Source organism: Colossoma macropomum, unplaced genomic scaffold (assembly GCF_904425465.1).
Source record: "Colossoma macropomum unplaced genomic scaffold, Colossoma_macropomum, whole genome shotgun sequence".
Lineage (NCBI taxonomy): Eukaryota > Metazoa > Chordata > Actinopteri > Characiformes > Serrasalmidae > Colossoma > Colossoma macropomum.
In genome coordinates this window covers 134,387-160,000 of record NW_023494791.1, presented here as the reverse complement: position 1 = coordinate 160,000, position 25,614 = coordinate 134,387, and the positions used below count along the sequence as shown (strand labels likewise).

Sequence of the window (25,614 nt, the reverse complement as noted above, 5' to 3'; positions counted from 1 at the left end):
GTGATTGTTTTACCCAGACATGAAACAGAGGATTATAATCCAGCACATTCTTCCAAAACCAGTTTCACTTTACAGTAGTTGCGTTAAGAGCTCTTCCCTGTCCTGTGTCTCTTCTGACTATAATTACCTATATGTTATTGTATATATATTTATATATATATAATTAATAGATAAAGTAACTGTCCAAAAATCAGGCCTGTGCTCTTCAGCTCCACCTCCTCCTCTTCAAGGGGTCCAGCTGGCTGCGTACTGGCTGTTCTCACCATCCTTCTTAAAATAATAAAGATAATAATAAATGTAGGAGGTGTCAGTAATAATATTCTTTAATAAATTAAATTTATGCAGTGTTCAATCATATACATTACTCTGAATCATCTTAATTTACTGTAAATACAGTCAAGGATAGATCTGACAAAACTGTGCACAATAGAATTACAGCAGTGACTACAGACCAACCAGAGAGGTTAAAATAGCCAGACAAAGTTTGATCTGTCATTGTGCTTGTTAACTCATGGTAAAATAACTACTTAATTGCAATTTAGTTAGCAAACAGGAATGAATGTGAGAGGATTTCAAGCCATGTTGTGTAGCTCAGTAATGCCATTATATGTCTAAAACTATTACGCATTTGTCCAAACAAGACTGAAAAGGTTATCTGAAAAAACATAGCGTCATAGTTTTCTCGTTTAGGTGGACATAAGCGATTCAGTAATTGGCTAGAGAGCTGGAATGAATCTGTCAATTATAGGCCCTTTTCACAATTCCGCATTCTTTCCGCTGGAAGTGCTCGTTACCGTGGTACTCCGCTTCAGCCAAACAAACAAAGATGGCTGACCTCGGTGTCTGAACTCGTAACAAAAACAATCTTATCTCAGTTTCCATGGGTTTCCAGCTTGCTGAGAAAAAAGGGTGCGTGCAGTTCGGAGGGATGAGGTGGAAACTTTTACCTTTGAGTGCTGCCAGCATTTCTCTGCTGCAGACTATGTTGAAGGAAGTTTGTGGTTGAAAGTCGGTTTTCATGTCCCTCCTCGAAAGCTATCAGCATTTCAGGGAGCAAGCTCTTGGAGGGGAGTAGATGCTCCTTTACTGGAGCTGGTGGTTGTGGAAAACTGCTGTGGCACTATGGACCATGACTACGCAGCACACATCCCTCCCCCCTGTATGTATGCACATTTACCTTTATGTTGTGTCTACTACTAGTACAACCCCATTTCCAAAAAAGTTGGGACGCTGTGCAGAATGTAAATAAAACTAGAATGCAATGATATGCATATCATGTAAACCATGTTTTTAAAGGAAAATACTCCAAAGACAACATATCAAATGTTAAAACTGAGAAATTTTATTGTTTTTTGAAAAATATCTGCCCATTTTGAATTTGATGCCAACAACGCGTTCCAAAAAAGTTGGGACGGGGGCCTGTTTACCACTGTGTTTCATCACCTCTTCTTTTAACAACACTCTGTAAGCATTTGGGAACTGAGGAGACACTGCTGTAGTTTTGAAAGTGAAATGTTTTCCTGTTCTTGTTTGTTATAGGATTTCAGCTGCTCAACAGTTCAGTGTCACTTTTGTTGTATTTTTCATTTCATAATGTGCCAAATGTTATCAGTGGTGACAGGTCTGGACTGCAGGCAGGTCAGTTTAGCACCCGGACTCTTTTAATACGGAGCCATGCTTTTGTAATACATGCGGAATGTGGTTTGTCATTGTCTTACTGAAATAATCAAGGCCTTCCCTGAAAAAGACGTCATCTGGACGGCAGCATATGTTGCCAAAACATGTATCTGTTGTTCAGCATTAATGGTGCCTTCACAGATGTGCACGTCACCCATGCCCTGTGCACTAATGCACCCCTGTACCGTCATGAATACTGGCTTTTGAACTGTGCACTGATAACAAGCTGAGTGGTCTTTAGCCTGGAGGACACAGTGTCCATGATTTCCAAAAAAGAATTTCAAATGTTGATTCATCAGACCACAGGACACTTTTCCACTTCCCCTCAGTCCATTTAAATGTGCCCAGACCCAGAGAAGGTGGCAGCATTTCTGGATCCTGTTTATGTGCAGTTTTTTCTTTGCGTTTTAGAGTTTTAACTTCCATTTCTGGCTGCAGTGATGAACTGTTTACACAGACAGTGATTTTCAGAAGTGTTTCTGAGCCCATGCAGTGATTTCCACTACAGAATCATGTCTGGTTTTAATGCAGTGCCGTCTGAGGTCCCAAAGGTCATGGCCAGCAAATACTGGTTTTTGGCCTCGTCCCTTACATACAGAGATTTCTCCTGATTCTCTGAATCTTTTAATGATATTATGTACCGTAGATGATGAAAAGCAAAAAAGTTCTTTGTTGTTTTATGTTGAGAAACGTTATTCTTGAATTGTTGCACTATTTGATGGTGCAGTCTTTCACAGAGTGGTGAACCCCTCCTCATCTTTACTTCTGAAAGACTCCGCCTCTCTGAGATGCTCTTTTTATACCCAATCATGTTACTGACCTGCTGCCAATCAACCACCTGGTGTTTTTTAGCATTATACAACTTTACCAGCCTTTTGTTGACCCGTCACAACTTTTTTGGAACGTGTTGTTGGAATCAAATTCAAAATGGGCAAATATTTTACACAAACACAAAACACAAAATTTCCCAGTTTCAGCATTTGATATGTTGTCTTTGTAATATTTTCAATGAAATATAGGGTTCAAATCGTTTTCACTGCTTTTTGTTTTTATTTACATTTTGCCCAGCGTCCCAACTTTTTGGGAAATGGGGTTGTATACTAGTTATTTGTTAGAAAGATTTGGTTTTCTTGCCAGTTATCGTGGTGAATCTTGTTTTATTGGACATAGTTATTTTGCATAAGATTATCAACTAATAGCGTTAATAGCAAAATATTGGTTTCATCTGTTTTGTGAGAGCCACTTAAATGCTTCATGATTTATATGAATACTTCATATTGGTACTCAGATGTATTTCTAAACTCTGAATTTCTAAACAGATAATATGTGCAATTAGTTTTATCATAGATAAAAACCTTTATAAGTACATTGGATTATGATTACAGTGTACTGTAATGCAACACTTTATAATAATGATTTTCACATATTTTATAGGTGCTCTGGATGAGGCCCTGCAGTATTTCGAAGAGCTGGAGGATAGATTGCACAAGATACGTCTGTGGAGTCGTTAACCACCCTAAGCAGATTTTGTGTTTCTGATGAGACCATCAGGTATTGCACCAGATTCTTCCCTTCTCAGCAAGTAATTAAGATTTTTTGGGAGTCCATCACTTCGTTCACCACACAGCTTCTTTATTGGACCAAAGCATAAAGAATTGGAGAAGCAGCTTTCCCAACACTAAGCCCTGTAAGGAGAGTCTCCTAGCTGCTAGATGAACTGTTAATCTGTTGCCCTTGTGTAGTTGCTGGACTTAAGGAGAAGGTAATTGCTGATGTGTGGAGTAAGCACTGCTACAGTTAGAAGAATAATCATCGCATGGATAAATTACCTGTTCTTTGTGCTGGGTCCAGTACCCATTTGGACGACCATCCGACAGGTGGATGACTCCAAGCCACAGAAATTTAGACTGTGCAGCCCAAAAGTGAGCGTCACACTTGACTGCACAGAAATTTGCTGTGAAAGTGCCACCGCTCTACCACTTCACTCTCAGACCTTCTCCAACTGCAAAAAACAACACCATGTTTAAAGGTCTACTTGGAGTTGCACCATGCGGTACAGTGAGATTCATTTCTAGCCTTTTCAATTTGGTTAGGGTTAGGGTTCAATTTCTGACAAGGAAGTCTGATGTTATAAACCTACTGAAACCTGGACATGAGGTCATGGCAGGCAAGGGTTTTGTCATCAAAGAAATGCTGGCAGTTAAGGGCGCGAGACTAAACATCGCACCGTTTAAACATGGAAAACAGTCCAGCAAAAAGGACTATGAAGAAACACAGGCAATTGTCCATCTCAGAATCTTTGTGGAAACAGTGCTATGCATAAAGAAAACCACAACTGGGATTCTACTGTGCCTCTCAGCCTGTCTGGAAGCATCAATCTAATCTGCCATAATTGCTGTTTTATGGTAAATTACCAAGGACCAATTTTTACTGAGCCGTGACTGAATGATTTAAATATTTTTTAATTCAGGATTTTATTTTGTGAACAATAAATATCAAGTCTGCTGTTCACGTTATTTCTTATGTATTTACTTTCAAACTTCTTGTGTACAGAACAAGTAAAACTACTAAAATTGGTAAAACCTTGTGAGATCCAGCATTTATACAGATGTATTACAAACACTTATAGAAACATTAAATGAACGTACACAGTGGTTCCCTGTCCTAGTCCTGGACCTGCAATACCACTGTGTACACAGTACTATATTCATCATTTGCTATATACATAGAATATGTTATATGCTTCAGTACCTTAAACACATGGAAGGACATGTATAAGTTGTAATAAAAGAAATTTAACTTGTCTCTCAGTAATGTTATGAAAACATCTCTCCAAATTTGCTGTATTCTGAGTTCACTTTTTGTGTTAGTTACAAAGTCACACCACTGCAGACCTGTCAGTGGTACTTATGGTACGGCTTTTAGTTTGGCCTGATCTTTATGGACTTCGATAAATGCAACTCCATTTATATTGTTAGCATGTGGTTTATAACCTGAGGTGATACGTTTGTGCGTCTGCCATGTTGGAGCAGGCAACATCAGATTGTAAACAAATACGTGCATGGAGGTACATTTTCATGAGTTTTATGACTAAATCAGCCATTATTTATTCCTTAAAATATTTTCATCAATTTTTATTGCTTAAGACATTCCTGCATCTTCTTAATGATTTACATGGCGCTATAAATGCAATAACCTCGGTTTCCAACAGATGGCTATACATAACCTGCCAAAATTTAAATAAGGAAGCTGACAGCCATATAAAGTGTCCAAGTGAGTTTAGATTTATATTTATCTCATGCCTACAGGCAGTACTGGGGTTTCTCTTGAACAAAGACGCAGCAGATCAAATGACAATCAACATGTTTCAGAACAAATATTTTTATAACCATTAAACTAAACAAAACATTAAACTAGATATCATTGAAAAACATACCAGATGTAAATACAAGTACAAGGGCTAAGTTCATTGATGGTGCTTAATCATAGTGTTATAGAAAATGATCACAATGTACAAAGCAGATTTCTTTATTTTGACAATTTTCTTACGTTTTTGAATATATAGAGTGCTAAACTCCATAAACGTGCTGGTTAGTTGTCTGGAGCAGCAGAAAAAAGTATTTAGTCTGCACTTGACGTAAAAAACCAACACAAGTTTAGTGCAAGCTCTAGTAGAAACACAATAGTCTCTCACACATCAGCAAATCCATAAATGTCGCACGTTTACAGCCCACCTACAGACCACACTGGGCCCAGTGTACAGCCCAAATGAGGCCCATGTTTAACCTTTTCTGATCATTGACTAACTTTACACAATACTAAAAAGTAATTTTACGCAATACTAAAAATAATATGAAATCTACAGAAAATTCTAATTTTAGGTTATGTTATTAACTAATATTTAACAGGAAGTGTTGTAAGTCCAACTAACCAATAACAAGAGTTATTGCAAAGTACTTTTTTATCAATGATACCCAATTAATTGATCAGTTGCAGCAGCCCTATCTTAGTGTAAAAGTTAGATCAGATGGTCCGTGTACATCTTTCTGGCCGTAGCGTCTCAGGCTAACACATGGTCAATTGCTTTGGTGACGTAATCAGTGAACAGAGCTGTACTAAGATCTACTGCCCTCTTCTGGAGAATGAAAACTGCACAACAATGCTGTACTGCTACCTATAGACTGCTGCTAAATAAGTCTTTTGAAAGGACAATAGTTATAATTTCCTGTAGGGTATCTGATCACATCATCATAAGTATACTGATATCGACACAAAATAAAAAAAGTCAAAATACGTGTAAAACAAAAATGTTTATTAATCACTACTGTGTGATGGCAGATTATGTCAATTATTATCCATACAATTGTTACAGAGTTTGATAATTATTTTCCAGACTTAACTTGAAAATAAAGAATTAAGTGAAAATCAAAGAATCAAAAACAAAAGAATAGACCATGGCATAACTGGGAAAAACAATAATACAGGTAAGAGCTGATTTTTTTCTGATGGCAGCTCCATTTTACCCTTTACTCTCTAGTACCTTCCTGCTGTCTATCCTAATAACGAATAAAACTCTGCCAGGCTCTATATAATCTTGTAGTTTGTATTGTTCCAGAAGTACTGCTGATTACTGACCTTATCCTCTCACCTGACTTGGTCTCAGGGTCACTAGGGCCTGTTTACACCTTGCATTGACATGTTTTTGGTAATTGGATCACATTAGGACTGCACTTGACCACATGAAAAGTCAAAGCTAAGCACCTCCAGAGCGCACTGTGATCGGATCATGATCGGATCGCTCAACAGGGAAAGTGGAAAAGATGTACACATTGGTCTGCATTTTACATGGGAAAAGTACAATTGGTTCTCATCTGGTCACACTGGGGGACACATTTTAATGAGGTGTAAATGAAATCTGAGCCAAAGTTTCTCCAGATACAATCCAGACACTTAACATGTTAATGCAAAGTTTAAACAGGCTCCATGTTTCTGTGAAGAGTAAAACATCACATTTCTAAATATTCACTACATAATGGCCATTTAACAGCTGGCAGCTTTCTAGACCATAGAAAAGTTCTTATGCTTAAATACAGAAAAGTAGAGCACGGAAATTTCTTCTCAGACCACAGAAGAAAATTCCATCCACTGCATCTTCAAATCATAAAGAGACAAAAGACACACAATTCAAGCAATACAAACTAAGGCACCATTACACAAGCATAACAGACAAAATTATTAATATATCCATACAGATATGTAAATAACAAGAGAAAATGTCAAACCTTTTACAGTAATTTCCTAAATTAAAATCTAATTAAATCAGAAAATATAAAGGATAACATTGAAAATTTGGGCTGTGAAAAACAAGAATCAATATTTTAATGTTCAGCCTCTCTATATATTTTTTAAAATACACATGTGAACGTAGGATTGCTGACAGAAACAAAATTGATTTCTTGCATCGAGTTTTAAGTACATCTGTCTGTAGATGTAAAATGTTAGAGGGCTGTTTTCAATGATGGTGGTTATGAAAATTCTATAAGCCATTAATGCATGAAATGAGATTGAGCAGAACATAAATTAAAACATTAACTTCAGATGTAACACTAGTGACCTGAAAATAAAACAGTGAGATTTTCTCACTCTATAATAGCTAAAATATTTATCCAAAAACAATTAAGGTTACACAGTGCTTACTAGGCCAGTACTGTGAAGCTGGCTGGGGTTCAAATGCTATCTTGGCTAACAGCTCCAGACTCGATTCTGTCTAACTTCTCATCAGTCAGTTGTGCTATTCAGATGGGATTATATTTCCATGGGGATAATGTTTATGACCAATTTGCCTGGGGAAAGAAATCACCGTATAGATGTCAGAGACAGGTGTGAATACTTGATTTACACACTGCCTTCACTCCAGAAAAGATCAGAAAGCAAGCTTAGCTAGAGTTAGCATCACAACAACTAGTGAGCACTGTTTTAACACTGAAAACATGTTACTTATTAGGCAGTTTATTAGATGTGTAACAGAAGTTTGATACTACTGCAAAAACTACTACAACTAGTATTATCACCACTATTGCAACTAATGAGAGAGTACCACTAATAATACTTATAATCCATACTACGACAATAACAGTAATAATAATAATAATAATAATAATTAATAATAATAATAATAATAATAAATAGGCAGAATGTTCAGTAAATGTTTTGTAGTGTTAAATTACATTAATTTGTATATAATCAGTACAATTATAAAGGACTATTATTATGAAAGCCGATCTGAAATTCAACTTGTCACTGTTCCATCTCCATAAACAGTGTTTTCAAACATGTTATCCAACTGCTGTCATTGATTGATACAGATAAATCCGCCTTCTAGGTGGGATATCCTTGATAATTCACTTCATTTCAATTAAGCATCACTACATAATGAATGAATCCAAACAGACAGGTTTACGTAGCTCTTAGATATTATGGTAATTCTGAACAAGTTACAATCTTGTCTCATTTGTCAATTTTTCAAACAGAAGACGATTTCGCTAGCATTCCTGCACATTATCCATGTTACACTTAGCAAGTTTGCTCACTGAAATTATGGCAACATTAATGCTACTACAGGTTTTTGAGTAATTCATTCTGTATGGATCACACCATTGCCCAGTCCATACCTACAGTCTTCTACAGACTAGGAGAAAGGCCACAGGGCCGCAGGGGTCCAATTCCACCATTCATCTAGGCTGTAAGGGAGATAATGCTGACTTTTTATAGAACTTCCAGAAAGGCTGCATGCTTTAGCAGACTTTGCTAGTATAGTTACACAAAACTGATAGTGAAACATGTGATTACATAATGATGTCTTAGATTCGATGTTTTAGACGAACAATGATACTTTGACAAATTAAGGAATATTTTAGACAAAGAATGTCTTGCGCAGATTTTGGTGTCAGGATTAATCATAGCTCAAGCTGAATTTCCCTCTCATTAGAGCTCTTTTTAATATTTTTGCAGGCAAGCTGCCTCACAGATTAGATGGTATGGCATTGAGCACTTAAGTGAGCATCATTGAGAGTACATCCAAAGTCTGTGAGACCAGAGACCACAGGGCAGAGGCCATAGTTTTAACACATCTTTGCTTTCAACATCAGCAGCAGCCTAGGTTGATTCTATATAACTTATACTACGTAATGCACAATATCTGGTGGGTGAAGCAGATTTCATTGGATTTTTGCAGGCGGTGCATGTTCATTTCTCAATCTATGCCCAACCTGAGTCCATTAGAGTTTTCATTAGAGTAAAAGCCTGGTAATTGCTGACAGACATCAGAACAGTCTCCACTAACATCCCTTTATACCTCAGCTGAAACACAGTCTTCTTTTAAGTGCACTTCTGTTTCTTTTCAAGATTTCAAATTCCTGATGCTCTGCCCACACTCTGATCAGTACTATATCCTCTCTGTTGTGAATGAACTGGTGTGTTCTCAAATTAGGTCGGTTTCAAAAACTCTTCCCTCTTCCATGTGAATGCACTGATGTGTCTGGAGATGACCTTGTTGATGAAAACTCTTCCCACAATCAGAGCAGTAATACGGTTTCTCTCCTGTGTGAATGCGCTGATGTGCCAAGAGATTACCCTGTTGATGAAAACTCTTCCCACACTCTGAACAGTGATAGGGTTTTTCTCCTGTGTGAATGCGCTGGTGCGTTCGGAGATGAGTCTTTTGACTAAAATTCTTCCCACACTCTGAGCACTGATACGGTTTCTCTCCAGTGTGAATGCGTTGATGTGTTCGAAGATGACTCCGTACACTAAAATTCCTCCCGCACACTGAGCACTGATGCGGTTTCTCTCCTGTGTGAATGCGCTGATGTATTCTGAGATGACTCTGTAAAGTAAAACTCCTTCCACACTCTGAGCAGCCATACGGCTTCCTTTCTGTGTGAATGCGCTGGTGTAACTGGAGATCACGTCTGTCAGTAAAACCTATTCCACACTGTAAGCAGTGGTACAGTTTCTCTTCTACATGAATGCGCTGGTGTATTTGGAGATGACCCTTCTGATTAAAACTCTTCCCACACACGGAGCACTGATACGGTTTCTCTCCTGTGTGAATGCGCTGGTGTGTTTTGAGATGACTGTGTCTAGTAAAACTCTTCCCACACTCTGAACAGTGATGAATTCTCTCCTTGCTTGCAGGTTTCCGCGTTCGGCGGCGGCCTGTGTTAACACGGACAGTACAGGAAGCCAACTGAGGCCCTGGGTTTTCTGTGGAAGCCATGTTTTCAGTAATGTGTGATGTATTCCTCTTGGTGGTGTCTCCTGATGTGTCTGAGAGGGAAACTTGAACTGCGTAGGAAAGTGAACCCTAGGAGCTGAAGAGAAAGGGGGAAAAAAAAAGAAAATTCATGCAAAATTCAGGTACTGATATCAGGGACTAAAGTGTGTTAGTCATGAGGAAGAAACCTAACTGTAGTAACACTTTAACTTTTTTCTCTGTAAAAGTCTCTGAAGTTCTGTTTGGGAGAATGGCCCAAAATAAATCATTAGTGAACGTAAATCAAAAATACACAATGCCACTTTCTCAATGCTGATGCTAGGCCTGTCCTCTTATTCAGGTAACCATGTGGCTGTAGTACGACCTCATCTTGAATTTGGCCATGAAACTGTAAGTGTCCAAAGGCGTACACTGTATCTCACAGGCAGCTATTTATACAGGCATGACGTCTGCCTGCAGCACCACGTGCAACCATGTAGGAACTATGAATGTGGAATTTAAAACTACAAAGCTTTAAAATTAAGTCTCTAGAATCTCTAGAAATAGACCATCATACCCAAACTACTCAAAACACTGTACTACCCAACAGGAAGAAATACCCAGTTAACAACAGGACACCACACAGTGCTGAGTGAGAGCTATTTCAGGATAGATTTGTTACAGCACTGGATCTGATTCATTCTTCATTTTCCCTCCAGTATCCAACCCAGAATTTAATGCTGATTGGCCACAGAATGATACCCAGTGATAATGATGTCACTTTTAATAATAATTTTTTTTCATTTTGCTCCCAACAGTTTTTAAAATGTGCAACCAATGCTGTTTCTACTGTTTTTCATATAATCTGAATATTTACACACAACTGTCAGTGTCATCAATGTACGTGTATTGTATGCCTGAGGAGTGATTGATGATTGATTGGACAAACTGATGTCAGAGATAGACTCCTTAATTACATATACAGAAACAGATACAGATACTTCTTTACGTTTTGCCACAATAAAAGTATGCAAATCATATAAGCAGGATGCAAGAAAAGAAATTTTAAATGACTGTTTTTAGACAAGCAGCAGCCCTGCTGGGAGAAAAACAAACAAACAAACAAACAAAAACAGCACAGACCAGTATGGAATCTGGCACCCATCATACCAGTTGACCTACATACCAACATCCAAAACAACATATACTGTTTTTTTTCTAGCAGGGAGTACTAACAATTTACGAACATAACAATAGTTACAGTTAATAGTTAAATGGCTTAGCTTAATACATTCTTTTGATATTTTAATCACATATTTTGCTACCAAAAAAATAGAGCCTGCAATAATAAACTTGGCAATTTGCAGATGTGCAGATCTGAGTATTTCCAGGGTAAACTTAATGATCTAATCACAACTTTCAGTGAGAGCACAGCCTTGTTTTTTAGTGCAGCTGCATAAATACTCACTGGTTGTGTTTACATGCAAAGATTTTTACCAATCCGAATGAATACACTCTGATTACAGATCAAGACTGAGGTATTTATATGCTCACTCTACTCAACAACCTGCTAGAAAATCTGTTTACATGCACATTACATGTAATCAGATCCAAAATTACACGTATGTGTATATAAGCACCACTTATTTTAGACCCTACTATGACAACAAGCATCACGAGTCAGAGGGAGACAAACAGCAGGAGTGACCCGAGTTTTCATTTGGCGCAGCCTTTTTTATTGCGTTAAAATGAAGTCAGACTCAGGAAAACGTACTTCACATTTACTTACTAAAGAAAAGGAAGACATCATGTTCTGAAATGCCCGTCTCACCGCTGTCTTTTGAAGTTCAGAGCTTAAACTTCGTCTCCTCTGCAGACCAGTTTCAGCTCCCTTTTCTTTCAGTTGTGCACTAAACATTGTTTCATTGAATGCGTGAGGTCTTAGAGACAACATGAAAAGAAAATCTGTTTTTTGTTTTGTAAGGGTAAAAAAGCAAATTGTGTGCTGCTCCAGGAAACTCATTCTTGCACCGAGGACGAAAAGTTTTGGGTAAATCAATGGGGAGATAAAATAGTGTTTCTCATGGCTTAACTTGCTACCCTACTTAACAGTTTCCCTGGAAAGTTGATCACTACCAAGATGGACGAAACTGGGCACTGGCTGTTTTGTAGTTATAAATGTAGAGGATAACATTGTTATCAAAGGCAATGTTAAAGGTTAAAATAACTTAGCTTTAAATAGTCTCCTTATATTAGAGATAACAGGTGTTCTCATAGATTTGAAAGCTGCACTGTTTACTGAAAGTGTTTTAGGTGGTGGTTTTAAAATGGTCAGACGATTATCTAGACTGCTATCCTAGCAAATTTGAAGACCATCATTCTAATTTGGTTATTAGTGAATTAATTTTATCTCAGTCATTAGTAGATCCTCAGCGCATGTTGAATCCTGACTGTCACTGGTATTCTTGGTTTAGCCCAAATGCCTCATCCTGTCCTCGTATTGACTATCGGCTGGTATCAAATAATATGTTGGAGGTTTCTACAAACACAGAGAAATAGGAATTTATCACGTAAGATTCAACATTTTCAAGGCATTACAGTAATTTTCTGTACCATTATTATAATTTAAGAGAAGCTGAATTAATTAAACATATAAACATACTTTGTCAGTGAAGATCAGGGAATGAGAACAATCAATAGTTGGTAAACCTTCAATCAACATTAGACAAGATTTATATCAGAAGGGCAAAGGGTGCTTACATTAGATCAAGCAAAATGGGTGGAAGAAAGAAACAGCTTATTTTTGTATACTTGAAAAAGAATAAGAGGAACGCTGTTAAAACTCGAATTATCAATGATGTAGAAATGTTCTGATCCAAGATTAATTGCTAAAGAAATTTATTCATATTATAAGGAGTTGTAAACTTTGTCCTTTTCAGAATCAGATATTGATGCATTTTTTGAATAGTACTGTAGATTTTATTCCTCAGATTGATGAAATGTTTCATAATATATGTGAAGCTGAACTGTCAATGGAAGAGTTGGATGGAGCACTGATCTGTTCATCTTTAGACAAATCTTCTGGTTCTGATGGTTTCACTGCTAATTTTACAGACACTTTTGGAATTCTCTTAGAACGTCACTGTGTAATGAATTTACTAAAATAGATACCAATTTTACACTTACATCAACAACAAAACAATTATTATTATTGATACCCAAACCTGGTTAAGATTCCAAAAATACTGACAATTTGCACCATATTAAACTACTCAATACAGACTACAAACTGCTTGCATTTATGCAAACCATCACAAGTCAGAAATCTGCCAAGTTATCAGTGATAGTCTGGTTTTATGAAGGGACGTTCCATACATAATAATAATAATATAAGATTTTTTTTGTGTTTTAAAATTTGTGCTTTTTTTGGATGACCCCTAGCAGTATTTAACTTGAAATAAGAGTTTCTGCTCCCGCCATGCTGAAGGTTATAAACTTTCTCACGTAATTAAAGTTTCTATATGGGAATGCAGCCGTTTACATTGTTATTATGCTTATATTTAAATGATTATTTGCAGGATTACCCACGTCGTTTAATCGGATAGAAATGTACTCGGAATAGCCTCAATCGGACTAGCCTATTCCGACTGAGCTATTAGTCGGATCTTTAACGGATTATTAGACTGCATGTAAACGTGGCTGCTGTTTTGTAGATGATTCTCTTGTTCTGGAGGCCCCGCCTCACCTCACCTCACCATTCTGACCGCTTTTAATAAGACCCATCTGCCCTCCCACCTCTGAAAGATGTACACAACAAAGGTCTTCAGCAGTCCTCACCTCATCATATCCACCCTCATCACTGTCTATTCCAGGGGGTGTCCAATCTAATCCACTGGGCCGGTGTGGCTGTAGGTTCACATTACAACACAGCGTGAGCTCACACGATCATCCGACTGACCAACTGATTAAACGAGTAGACTCAGCTGAGCTCGCGCTTATTTGGAATGAAGACCTGCTGCAGCCACACAGATAAGAAAGGACACCCCGGTCTGTTCACTCCGCTGTCTGGAGAGCAAATGCGAGACCGAGGACCCCCAGAGTCCAGCTGTAAACACTGATCACCCTAAACCACTGCGCGAGACGACTCGGCCATGTTTCTGTGCTGGCTGACATTTCACAGCCCACTTCACAAAAAAGCAAACATCTGTCCAGGCATTCCTCCAAAGACCAGTTCAAAACACAGAGTGTGAAAAAGTGTTAGAGCCCCTACTTACAACAGAGCAGCTGTTTCTCTCGCTCTTCTTCTCCGCATTATTGTCTCTGGCGAACCACAGTTACAGAACTAGCGCCCCCACTTGGGCTGCACGGGACTCACTGATATTATTGGGGGGGGGGATCACGGCCGATATGGATTTTTTAAATATACATCCCACCCGTATTCCGGTAAATCCCGCCTCCTGCGCTACTATTGAATGCATCCATAGGACTTGTGCTAAAGGCCGTTTTAGCTCAGTAGTAGAAATGAAAACGTTTACACAGACAAACGAGGACATACGAAACGGGTTCATTAAAAAAATAACTGGCTTTACAAGATGTTCACTGCAGGCAGGGTTTCCACCTGAAAAGTGCTCTTTATTAAACACCAGGCAGAAAGGCACATACAGATCACTGATGATGTCATTCATGAATGAGTCTGCTCTTTTAGGTGAACACTGAGACAACATTGCATTGAATAGCCGATAAAAAAAATGTATTTCTGCTAAACTACGACAAAACAGCAGGGTAGATATTATAAAACTGCAGCTGAAAATTCATGATGATTCTACTGACTAGTCACTGGACACCCAACTACGCAGTTTTTGGATTCAGCAACACGTCCTGCGACCCCTGCCAATTGAAATTCGTCTAATGAAACTACTTATCCCCACCCCGCATGGAATAACAAAAATAGCATATATACACAAACTAACAAACAACAAGCTTTTTAGGAGGGTGTGCGCCTACCATGTGCTGACCATCAGCTGATTAGTTGGATAAGCTGTGTTGGGTGCAGAGAAAACACTAAAAGTACAGAGTTGGTCTTGATGGTTCTTGAACATGTAACCTCAACTTAGAGCTCAATGCCAACTTCCACTGTGCTGCCATGTGCAACCACTACTTTTGACTTTAAACGTGCTTCACAAACTTAATATGGCAAATGTCCACATTCAAACATGGACCATAAAAGGAGATTTTATTACATGCTTAAAACATAATAAATGTAAGATATACAGAACTAAATTTTACAACCGTTTTATAATATAATCGTACATATAAAATAATCATACATAAAAAACAAAAACACAGGTTACATCCATTTATACTCCCTAAAAAACAGAAATAGTTGTTGTATCACCCCACTTCATCCCTCACTATACACAAACTAGGGATACACTACGGTATCCAAATCACATCAGTATGGTTATTATAAAGATGTTTGGATGTGACAGTTAAATTTATAACCTTGTAGAACAGTTTTTAATAAGTGGTCAACAACCTTCTGCCTGCAAATCTACTTTCCTACAGATTTTCATTCCAAACTGCACCCAACATGCTGCCCCCACTTTTCTAACGTTAATTCATCTGATCCATCCAGTCAAGGACTTCTGAAGATTTTAACAAGCTGGAGCAGGTGAGACAGATTGTGGTTCAAACTAGTCACCACAGGAAGGTAGATTTCCATAATCATGTATCATGGGCAGACATACATGAAAAATACTGGTCAACACTATTGGCATACAACTGATATTGGTGCACCCTGATGACAACAACCCTTTTATGTTTCTTAGAATGAATTTCTTTTCTTAGAACGTGTTCTCACCTTTCTCTTTGTGCACTTGTGTGTCTTTAAAGATTTTGAATGTCTGAAGGACTGCCCACACTCTGAGCAGTGATGAGGTTTCTCTCCTGTGTGAATTAGTTGGTGTTTCTTAAAATTACCTTCATCACTGAAACTCTTCCCACATTCTGAACAGTAATACGGTTTTAATCCCGTGTGAATACGCTGGTGTACTTGCAGATGACCTAGTCGAGTAAAACTTTTCCTACACTGTGAGCAGGAATACGGTTTCTCTCCTGTGTGAATGCGCTGGTGTACTTTTAGACTGCTTTGAGTAGTAAAACTTTTATTGCACTCTGAGCAGTGATACGGTTTCTCTCCCGTATGAACGCGCTGGTGTATTTTGAGATAACTGTGTGAACTGAACTTCTTACCACACTTTAAGCAGTTATACGGTTTCTCTCCTGTGTGAATGCGCTGGTGTAGTTTGAGGGTACCATTCTCTCGAAAACTCTTCCCACATTCTGAGCAACAATATGGTTTTTCACCTGTGTGAATGTGCTGGTGTGTTTGGAGTCTTGTTTGAGAAGTAAAACTCTTCCCACACTCTGAACAATAATATGGTTTTAGTCCAGTGTGAACGCGTCTGTGTATCCGGAGATAACCTCGTTGATTAAAACTCTTTCCACACTCTGAACAGTGATACGGTTTCTCTCCTGTGTGAATGCGCTGGTGTGTTTGGAGACTGCACTGTACAGTAAACCTCTTTCCACACTCAGAGCACTGATATGGTTTCTCTCCAGTGTGAATGCGCTTGTGTGTGTGGAGACTACACTGTACAGTAAAACACTTCCCACACTCGGAGCACTGATATGGTTTCTCTCCAGTGTGAATGCGCTGGTGTAGTCGGAGACTACCCTGTACAGAAAAACTCTTCCCACACTCTAAGCAGTCATACGGCTTCTCTCCTGTGTGGGTACGCTGGTGTAATTGGAGATGATTCTTTCGTTTAAAACTCTTTCCACACTCTGAGCAGTGATACGGTTTCTCTCCTGTATGAATGCGTTGATGTCGTTCGAGGCTACTCTGTACAGTAAAACTCTTCCCACACTCTGAACAGTGATACGTTCTCTTCTTGCCTGGGTTTTTCTGAATTTTTCTCTGTGATCTTCTGGTACTGTCTGTGCTAACAGATGTTGTTTGAGTACTCAAGCTTCTTGCAGATGACATGCTCACATAAATTTCAGCTGATTTCCGCAGTGTATTATTTTGCTCTTTGTAGCAACTCCCGATGTGTTTGTGGAATTGGATTTGAAGCTGTGTAGGAAACTACACTAGAAGCAGCAGAAGACTTAGGAATAAGAAGTCTTCTCTTTCTGGAAGAAAGAAAGGAAAAAAGTCAATGTCAAATAACAAAAGTGACAAGCAGTTTATCCAGTTATCTGCTGAACATCTGTCCCCAAAATTCTCTTATTCAGGTAATCGTGCATCAAATAACTACAGTAAATGTTTTTTAAAAAGTCAGGTCCTTCACTATATCAACATACTGGAAGAAAAAATATGTGAGGGACTATGTCTTTTCTTCCAGTATGTTGATATGGTCCCTTGCACTGAAGTGGATACTGGTGTAAACACAGAATATGAGTTAAGGCTCTATATTTGTCCAATAGCAGAACACAATAAAAGTGTAGCTATAATATGACATCTTTAATTTGGTCATAAAACTGTATTTGATCAAAACTGCCTGATGTACACAGCCTGAGATGTTTTTTTCCCCCAAGGCCTTTTTTCTAATATCTAAAACCTTACTACAAAAATTCTCTTAATAAGTGAAATACAATCCCAATTCCAAAAAAGTTGGGACATGGTGTAAAATGTAAATAAGAACAAAATGCAATAATTCACAAATCTCGGACCCATATTTTACACACAGTTCAAAAGTCTGCATCTCTGATGGTCTGGGGCTGCATTGGTGCCTATGGCGTGGGCAGCTTACACATCTGGAAAGGCTCTATCAATGCTGAACAGTATATAGAGGATTTAGAACAACATATGCTCCCATCCAGACAGCGTCTCTTTCAGTAAAGGCCAGGCATATTTCAGCAAGCCAGTGCTAAACCACAGTTCGGGTGCTGAACTGGCTTGCCTGCAGTCCAGACCATTCACCAATAGAAAACATTTGGCTCATCAGGAAATGAAAAACCCAGCAAAGAAGACCCAGGACTGTTGAGCAGCTAAAATCCTACATCAGACAAGAATGGGACAACATTCCTCTCCCAAAACTCCAGCAGTCGGTCTCCTCACTTCCCAGACGTTTACTGATTGTTGTTAAAAGGGGATGCTACACAATGGTAGACACGGCCCTGTCCCAACTTTTTTGAGATGCATTGCTGCCATGAAGTTCTAAACGAGTTAATGTTTTTCATGAAATGGTAAAATGTCTCACTTTCAACATCTGATACGTGTTCTGTGTTGTATTGTGAATAAAATATGGGTCTATGAGGTTTGCAAATCATTGCATTCTGTTTTTATTTACATTTATTTACATTTTACACAGCGTCCAAACTTTTTGGGAATTGGGTTGTAGTTTCAACAAATTTTAAATATAAGTGCAATAACATTTTTACTGTGTATTTCAAGTAACCTGAAATTCTACCTAGAACATGAAGTAACTATAAATGTCATTAACGCAAATGTACTGTATATCTCAGGAAAACTGATAGGACAAACTGATTTCAGAGATGGACTCTTTAATTACGTTTACAGACACATGTTCATACATATTTTCACATTTGTCCGTAATTTACCATAATAAAAGCACAAAAGTCATAAGTATTGCCATTACGTATATATAGTTTTTTCAAATGTAGTGATGTGACGTTCGAGATCGATCTGGTTTTTGAATGGCTCTTTGGTAAAAACGAAGGGAGTCGATTCTTTTTCTTGTTACAGCCAAATTTCAATTTGCCTACCCTACATCCGCTCCACTCCACTCCCCACCTGAACAATGAGATCCAGCCAGTCACAAAAGACAAATAAGTTTCCGTAAAGACAGAACGAGCAGGATTTCTGGGTTGCTGTTTATACACAAACAGCAAGTGTGGGCCTCCTGCCACTGCTTAAAAATCTCTGGAAAACTGACAAACTGAGGTCAGAGATGGACACCTTAATTATGTTTGCAGATTTAAGAGTGTCCAGGGTAAGCTGAACGATCTAATCATAATTTTCTATGAGATCACAACCTTGTTTTTGTAGTGCAGCTGCATATCCACCCTCATCCGTGTCTATTCACACTCCGTTTGGAGAGCGAATTCCAGATCAAAGACCCCAAAGTCCGGCTATAAAACAGTATGATCATCCAAAACCACTGACACGAGAAATCTACTCAGCCGCGCTCAGACCCTGTTTACAATGTAGCAGTAAAGAGTGTGAAAAAGTGTTAGAGCCCCTACTTACAACAGAGCAGCTCCTGATTCTCTAAAGATCAGTTAAACACCGAGTAAAGAGTGTGAAAAAGTGTTAGCACCCCTACTTACAACAGAGCAGCTCCTGATTCTCTAAAGATCAGTTAAACACAGAGTAAAGAGTGTGAAAAAGTGTTAGAGCCCCTACTTTCAACAGAGCAGCTCCTGATTCTCTAAAGATCAGTTAAACACAGAGTAAAGAGTGTGAAAAAGTGTTAGAGCCCCTACTTACAACAGAGCAGCTCCTGATTCTCTAAAGATCAGTTAAACACAGCGTAAAGAGGGTGAAAAAGTGTTAGAGCCCCTACTTACAACAGAGCAGCTCCTGATTCTCTAAAGATCAGTTAAACACAGAGTAAAGAGTGTGAAAAAGTGTTAGAGCCCCTACTTACAACAGAGCAGCTCCTGATTCTCTAAAGATCAGTTATACACAGAGTAAAGAGTGTGAAAAAGTGTTAGAGCCCCTACTTACAACAGAGCAGCTCCTGATTCTCTAAAGATCAGTTATACACAGAGTAAAGAGTGTGAAAAAGTGTTAGAGCCCCTACTTTCAACAGAGCAGCTCCTGATTCTCTCTCTCCAGTCACACTGTGCGCGCACACAGGTGTTGATCACAACGAGGGCTTGTCCTTCTTCTTCTCCGCTTTATTGTCTTTGGAAAACCACCGTTGTAGAACTAGCACCCCCACCTGGGCTAAGGAGGATTCACACTAGACTGTGATCACGGCGGATCGTAAGTTTATTTACGTCCATCCATAAACTCCGCCTCCTGCGCAACGATTGCTGATGGTAAACCCGCTGGTGTGTTTTAAAATTAATGTTAAAAAATTACATCCCGAGCGTTAAGGTTTCTCTTCTGTATGAAAAGAAAAAAAGAATCCCTGATAAAAAAAGCATAAACCAGTATATATATATATATATATATATATATATATATATATATCTATATATATATATATATATATATGTATGTATGTATATATATATATGTATGTATGTATGTATATATATATATATATATATATATATGGATAGTTAGATACATACATATATAGTTTAGATGCTGGTCAGAAGCAAGCAAAACTGGTCACCAGCAAAACTAGCACATCTTTGTTTTTGTCAATTTTTATTTTTCTACATCATTTGAACACGGTAGTCGTCCTTTACGTTGTGTGAAAATTTCATAATGAATGAACTAATGGAAATGCTCCAAAATCCCTTGGAATAAAAGTTAAAAACATTTTTGCTCTCTCCTGTAAAGTTACCATTTTGGGCTCACTTGTTTTTTTTTGGACAGTGATGATATGTTGTGTTTTGGATGCTGGCTGGTCAACCAACATGACCATGCTGGGTGACCAACTAAACCAGCATAAATCATCTTAGAATTCCTGCTTTTGCTGCTTTTTCAGCAGGGTTCTGAGCAGCACATTTACATGGTTTACTGGTATGGTTGAACACATCCACTGCTACCATACGTAACTACTATTTTTGGCTTTATAAGTGACTTAAAAACTCAACATGGCAGAGGTGTGGAATCAAGACTCAACTCGAGAAAATCGAGAAAGAATTGTGTCCAATTTGGCGGGTTTATTTAAGCCTGCTTTTCGAGTGCTTAAAATGGACGTAGGTCAGAGATAACGTGCTGTTCTTTAGCACAATGGATTACCTTCTGAACCTAGCTACAGCGTGATCTCTAATTTATGATTGTTTCTGCCATTTGTTCACAGAGAGATACAAGAAACCCGGATCTATGGGTCCCCATGCTGTCCTTAAAGGAGGGTTAAAGGCAACTTCAACAATTCAGCTGCCAGCTGTTTGAAATGTGTTTTTTTTTTTTTTAACATGCACTGCATTACATGTGGTGCTCTGCATTACATATGGCACAGGTAAATTTAAAAGTCACATGCAATTACTCTAATGATCAAACCTTATGTTGTGATTAGCATTACTACTTAAGATTTGACCATTTTAGTAATTGCGTGTGACTTTTAAACTTATCTGTGCCATATGTAACACAGAGCATGTTAAAAAAAACACATTTTAAACACCTGGTATCTGAATAGTAAAGCTATTCATAGAAAAGTAAATATAAAAGAGAGATAAGATAAGGTAAGACAATCCATTATTAGTCCCACAGCGGGGAAATTATCAAGGTAGACAAAGCACAATTCTTTTTCAATATGCAGTACTAAATTTAACAGCCATTAAGATATAAGAACATCATCATACTGGGACACAAATCACACATGAGAGAAGACAACATTTATTTGTTCCAATATTAACAACTGCCTTCTTTGTAATTTCAATCATTCAAGTACCTTTAATTACATCCATTTATACACTGAGTGCACTGCTTAATGGATAGCAGTCACACAACATCATTTTCATGATTTAAAATGAAATGCAGGTCCAGCTGAAACGAGCGAATAATTCAACAACATCCATGTAGTAATGATGGCAGAGAGTTCACAACCCAACTCAACCACAGAGAGAGCAATCTGCACTCAGAGGAATCCAAAAAGCTCTATTTGGAACACTTCAGAACAGCAATTGAGGGTTAATGGATGGCAAAATAGTGGAACCTTGATATAAATTGATAAGTTGTATGTAAGCCAGCTAGCTAGCTAGATAGATCACTTTATTAATCCCAGAGATAAATTCTTTTATTGCAGCAGTACAAAGCACAGTAAAGAGCAAAACAAGCAAAATGAACAGGAGCAAAGCATTACTGTACACTCTTCACAGATACATAAATAGAAAGTAAAGATAAATAATAGAAAAAATAAAAATCTACTATAAACAATAAAAATTATGTGCAGTACAAAAGCAGTTGACAATGCAGTGATGCCTATCCCTCCAGTGAATGAACAAATGACCATGTACTGTAAATGATAACCGATACTGTTAACAGCTAACATTTACAGATACATAAACAAAGTGACAGTGCAATATGCAATATTTGTGAACAAATAAACAAAGTACAAATGTATAAACTAAGTGGCAGTGCATAGTAATATGAGTGGAGAAATGTCATGTAATGTCCAGTTGGTGCCCAGTCGGTGCCCAGTCGGTGCCCAGTCAGCCTGTCCTGTCAGTGGCTCAGTATACAATAAGTTTCAAGTTTCAAACTTCAAGTTTATATGTCATTTGCACAAAATGTCAAGACATTTATGCATTGAAATGCTTGTGGTGAGGCTCAGATAAACACTCTACAGAAAGTAAATAACGCAGAGTCCAACGCTAACGCTGAATGAGCTTGACTTAATGCAGAGTATATGAACACAACTCTCACTCGGTGAGTACAGAGATTGAATGGCCTGGAGTAGTAGCCCCAGCACCCCATACTCCCGGAGGACCTCCCACAAGATATCTTGGGGAACACGATCATTAGCCTTCTCCACGAAGGAGAAGTCCACAAAACACATGTACACTGGGTTGGCAAACTCCCATGCCCCCTCATCAATCCGTGAGAGGGTGAAAAGCTGGTCCATTGTTCCATGGCCGGGATGGAATTCGCATTGTTCCTCCTCAATCTGAGGTCCGATTATTGGTCGGAGTCTTCTTTCCAGCACCTTGACATAAACTTTCCCAGGGAGAATGAGCAATGTGATACCCTGGTAGTTGGCATACATCCTCTGGTCCCTTTTCTTAAAATAAGGAAGGCATGTTTCTTGGATTAAGGAGTTCCTCAAAGTGCTCCTTCCACCAACTGACAGTATCCTCATTTAAAGTCAGAGATTTTCCATCCCAGCCGAATACAGCTTGGGCAAAGCCACCCCAACTCCTGAGTCGCCAGACAGTTGTCAGGAACCTCCCTGTGGCCGACCGAAAGTCTTTTTTCCATGGCCTCGCAAAACTCCTCCCACGCTCTGGATTTTGCTTCCGCCACCATTACCGCTGCCGCCTTTTGTCTGTTAGTACCTATCTGCTGAGTCGGGAGTCCTCCGGGCCATTCAGTCCCTAAAGTCCTCTTTCTTCAGGTGGATGGCCTCCCTCACCACTGGTGTCCACCAGGGGGTTCTTGGGTTACTGCCCTGACAGGCACCAGCAAGCTTTTGGCCACAGCTATGCCCGGCAGCTTCCATAATGGAGGTTTTGAACAGAGTCCATTCAGACTCCATGTCCCCTATCTTCTCCGGAACATGAGAAAAGCTCCTCGAGATGGGAGTTAAAATCATTCCAAACAGGGGCCTCTGACAGTCGTTTCCAGAACCTCACTATTCGCTTGTGCCGTCTGATCCAACTCACCACCAGAGTGTCCAGAACATACGGTCCCAAGTCAGATGAAATGACAACAAAGTCGATCATTGAACTTTGACCCAAGGAGCTCTGATACCATGTATACTTGAACATCCTTGTGTTCAAACTTGGTGTTTGTTATGAACAATCTATGCCTCGCACACACATCTAATAACAATTTACCATTCGGGCAGGCTGTTCATCCCAATCACACCTTTCCAGGTCTCCCAGTCATTGTCAACATGAGCACTGAATTCTCCCAGCAAGACTATGGAGTCTGTAGGTAGGGCCCTTTCCAGAACTCCGCCCACTCGCTCCAAGAAGGCAGAATACCCTGACCTGTTGTTTGGTGCATAAACACACACAACAGTCAGAGTTTTCTTCTCAGTGATTTAATTTGCATTGAGGCGATCCTCTAGTCCACTGAGACAAACTCCGACTGCACAGCAGCCAGCCGGGGACTTGTGAGTATCCCCACACCTGCCTGGTGCCTCTCACCCTGTGCAACTCCTGAGTAGGAGAGGGACCAACCCCTATCAAGGAGTTTGGTTCCAGGGCCAACACTGTGGGTGGAGATGAGCCCAGCTATATCTAGTTGGTACCTTTCAACCTCTTGCACCAGCTCTGGCTCCTTTCCCCACAACGAGGTTACATTCCACATACCAAGAGCCAGTTGCCGCCATAGGGGTCCATGCCGCCAAGAGCCTCCCTGCTATCTCCCACTGCCTATATGGCACTGCACCGGTCCCCCATGCTGGACCTTGTGGGTAGTGGGCCCACATAGTCCCCCCATGTTGCCTTTTCAGGCTGAGCCTGGCCAGGTTACGTGAGCTGCCTGGCCACCAGGCGCTCGCCAAGGAACACCACCCTCAGGCCTTGCTCCAGGGGTAAGTCCTGGCAAGCCTCTCTCAGACAGGGTACACGATTTTCTGCGTCCCTTTATCATGGAGAATTTTTGGATTTTTTTTGTTTCTTGAGCTGAATGAGCCTGTTGATGAAGGTGCTCCGCTGTCTGACCAGGAGGTCATGGAGGGAGTGTGATGTTCAGGATAGCAGTGAGTTTATTGTGACTTCTTTTCAACCACCACCTCAAAAGCATGCAGTGAGCAGCCCAAGATTGAGCCGGCCCTCTTGATCAGTTTGTTGAGCTTTTTTGTATCTCCCTCTCTGATGCTGCCTCCCCAGCAGACTGCTGCAAAGAAGACAGCACCTGCCACAACAGACTGGAAGAAGACTGTCAACATCTTGGTGCACAAATTAAAGGACATGAGCCTTTTCAGAAAGTAGAGACTGCTCATCCCTTGTACACAGCCTCTGTGTTGGTCCTCCAGTCCAGTTTGTTGTCAAGCAGGACACCTAGATATTTGTATGTGTCTACCAGCTCAACGTTCTGACTTGTGATGGTAACGGGACCGATCATGGTCCTCTTCCTCCTGAAGTCCACCACCATCTCCTTGGTCTTGGTCACATTGAGAATCAGGTGTTTCCTTGTACACCACTCAACAAATCTTTCCACAAAGTTTCCATATTCTCCTTTCTGCCCATCCCTAATGCACCCAACCACCACAGAGTCATCAGAACAATTCTGAAGGTGGCAGAGGTCCGACCTGTATTGGAAGTCTGTTGTAAGCTACGTAAGCTATGTAAGCAGTTAGCCTAATATTCCAACACTAGCAACCAAAGCACACGTCTCGAAAAGATGCACCCAAATGTATCTGATTCAGTTTCTGCTCAAAATCACGTTCCTTCTGATAAATCACATTCACAGCATCAAGTGAAGATTTACACCTTTTACAATTTTTTTGTTTTACTTTCTGCAGCTGCAGTGTTGTTTGGTGCTGATTTCTTCTCAGTCTTGATTTGTGAAGGAAAATGTGGATTTTAGTGGGAACTGAATTGGATGCACCTCTCTTGTTGGTTTGCTCTCTTATGGCCATAAGGTGCAAAAATAGGTATTGAAATGCTTTGAACCTATGTGTATTTTTAGAAGAAATAATTGAACGACAATTTTGGCCAATTTTGACAGCCCTACACTGCATCATTCATTTGCATAAAACTGAAAAAATTAAATTGAAATGGTCACTTGTCACTGTATTTCTTGCTTCTTGTCATTAAGGTCGCCTGCTCCCTTAAAATAATGACTGGTTGCCTTCTTCGTTTGC

General features: G+C 39.3%; 1 protein-coding gene across 6 annotated transcripts in view; it reads right to left on the bottom strand.

Moving 5' to 3' along the window:
- LOC118810069 (zinc finger protein 239-like) overlaps window positions 1-19,395 on the bottom strand; it is a 27,742-nt gene extending 8,347 nt beyond the window's left edge. Inside the window, exons 1-3 of one of the 6 annotated variants that reach the window (XM_036573590.1) lie at window positions 14,206-14,244; window positions 11,706-12,470; window positions 5,969-10,049 (exon numbers count right to left, since the gene is read on the bottom strand). In XM_036573590.1, the coding sequence (XP_036429483.1) occupies window positions 9,158-9,955 (798 nt within the window). In that variant the 5' untranslated portion in view covers window positions 9,956-10,049; window positions 11,706-12,470; window positions 14,206-14,244 and the 3' untranslated portion in view covers window positions 5,969-9,157. The other 5 variants (XM_036573588.1, XM_036573589.1, XM_036573587.1 and 2 more) reach the window with 5 other exon arrangements.
- Window positions 19,396-25,614: the final 6,219 nt, after the last annotated feature.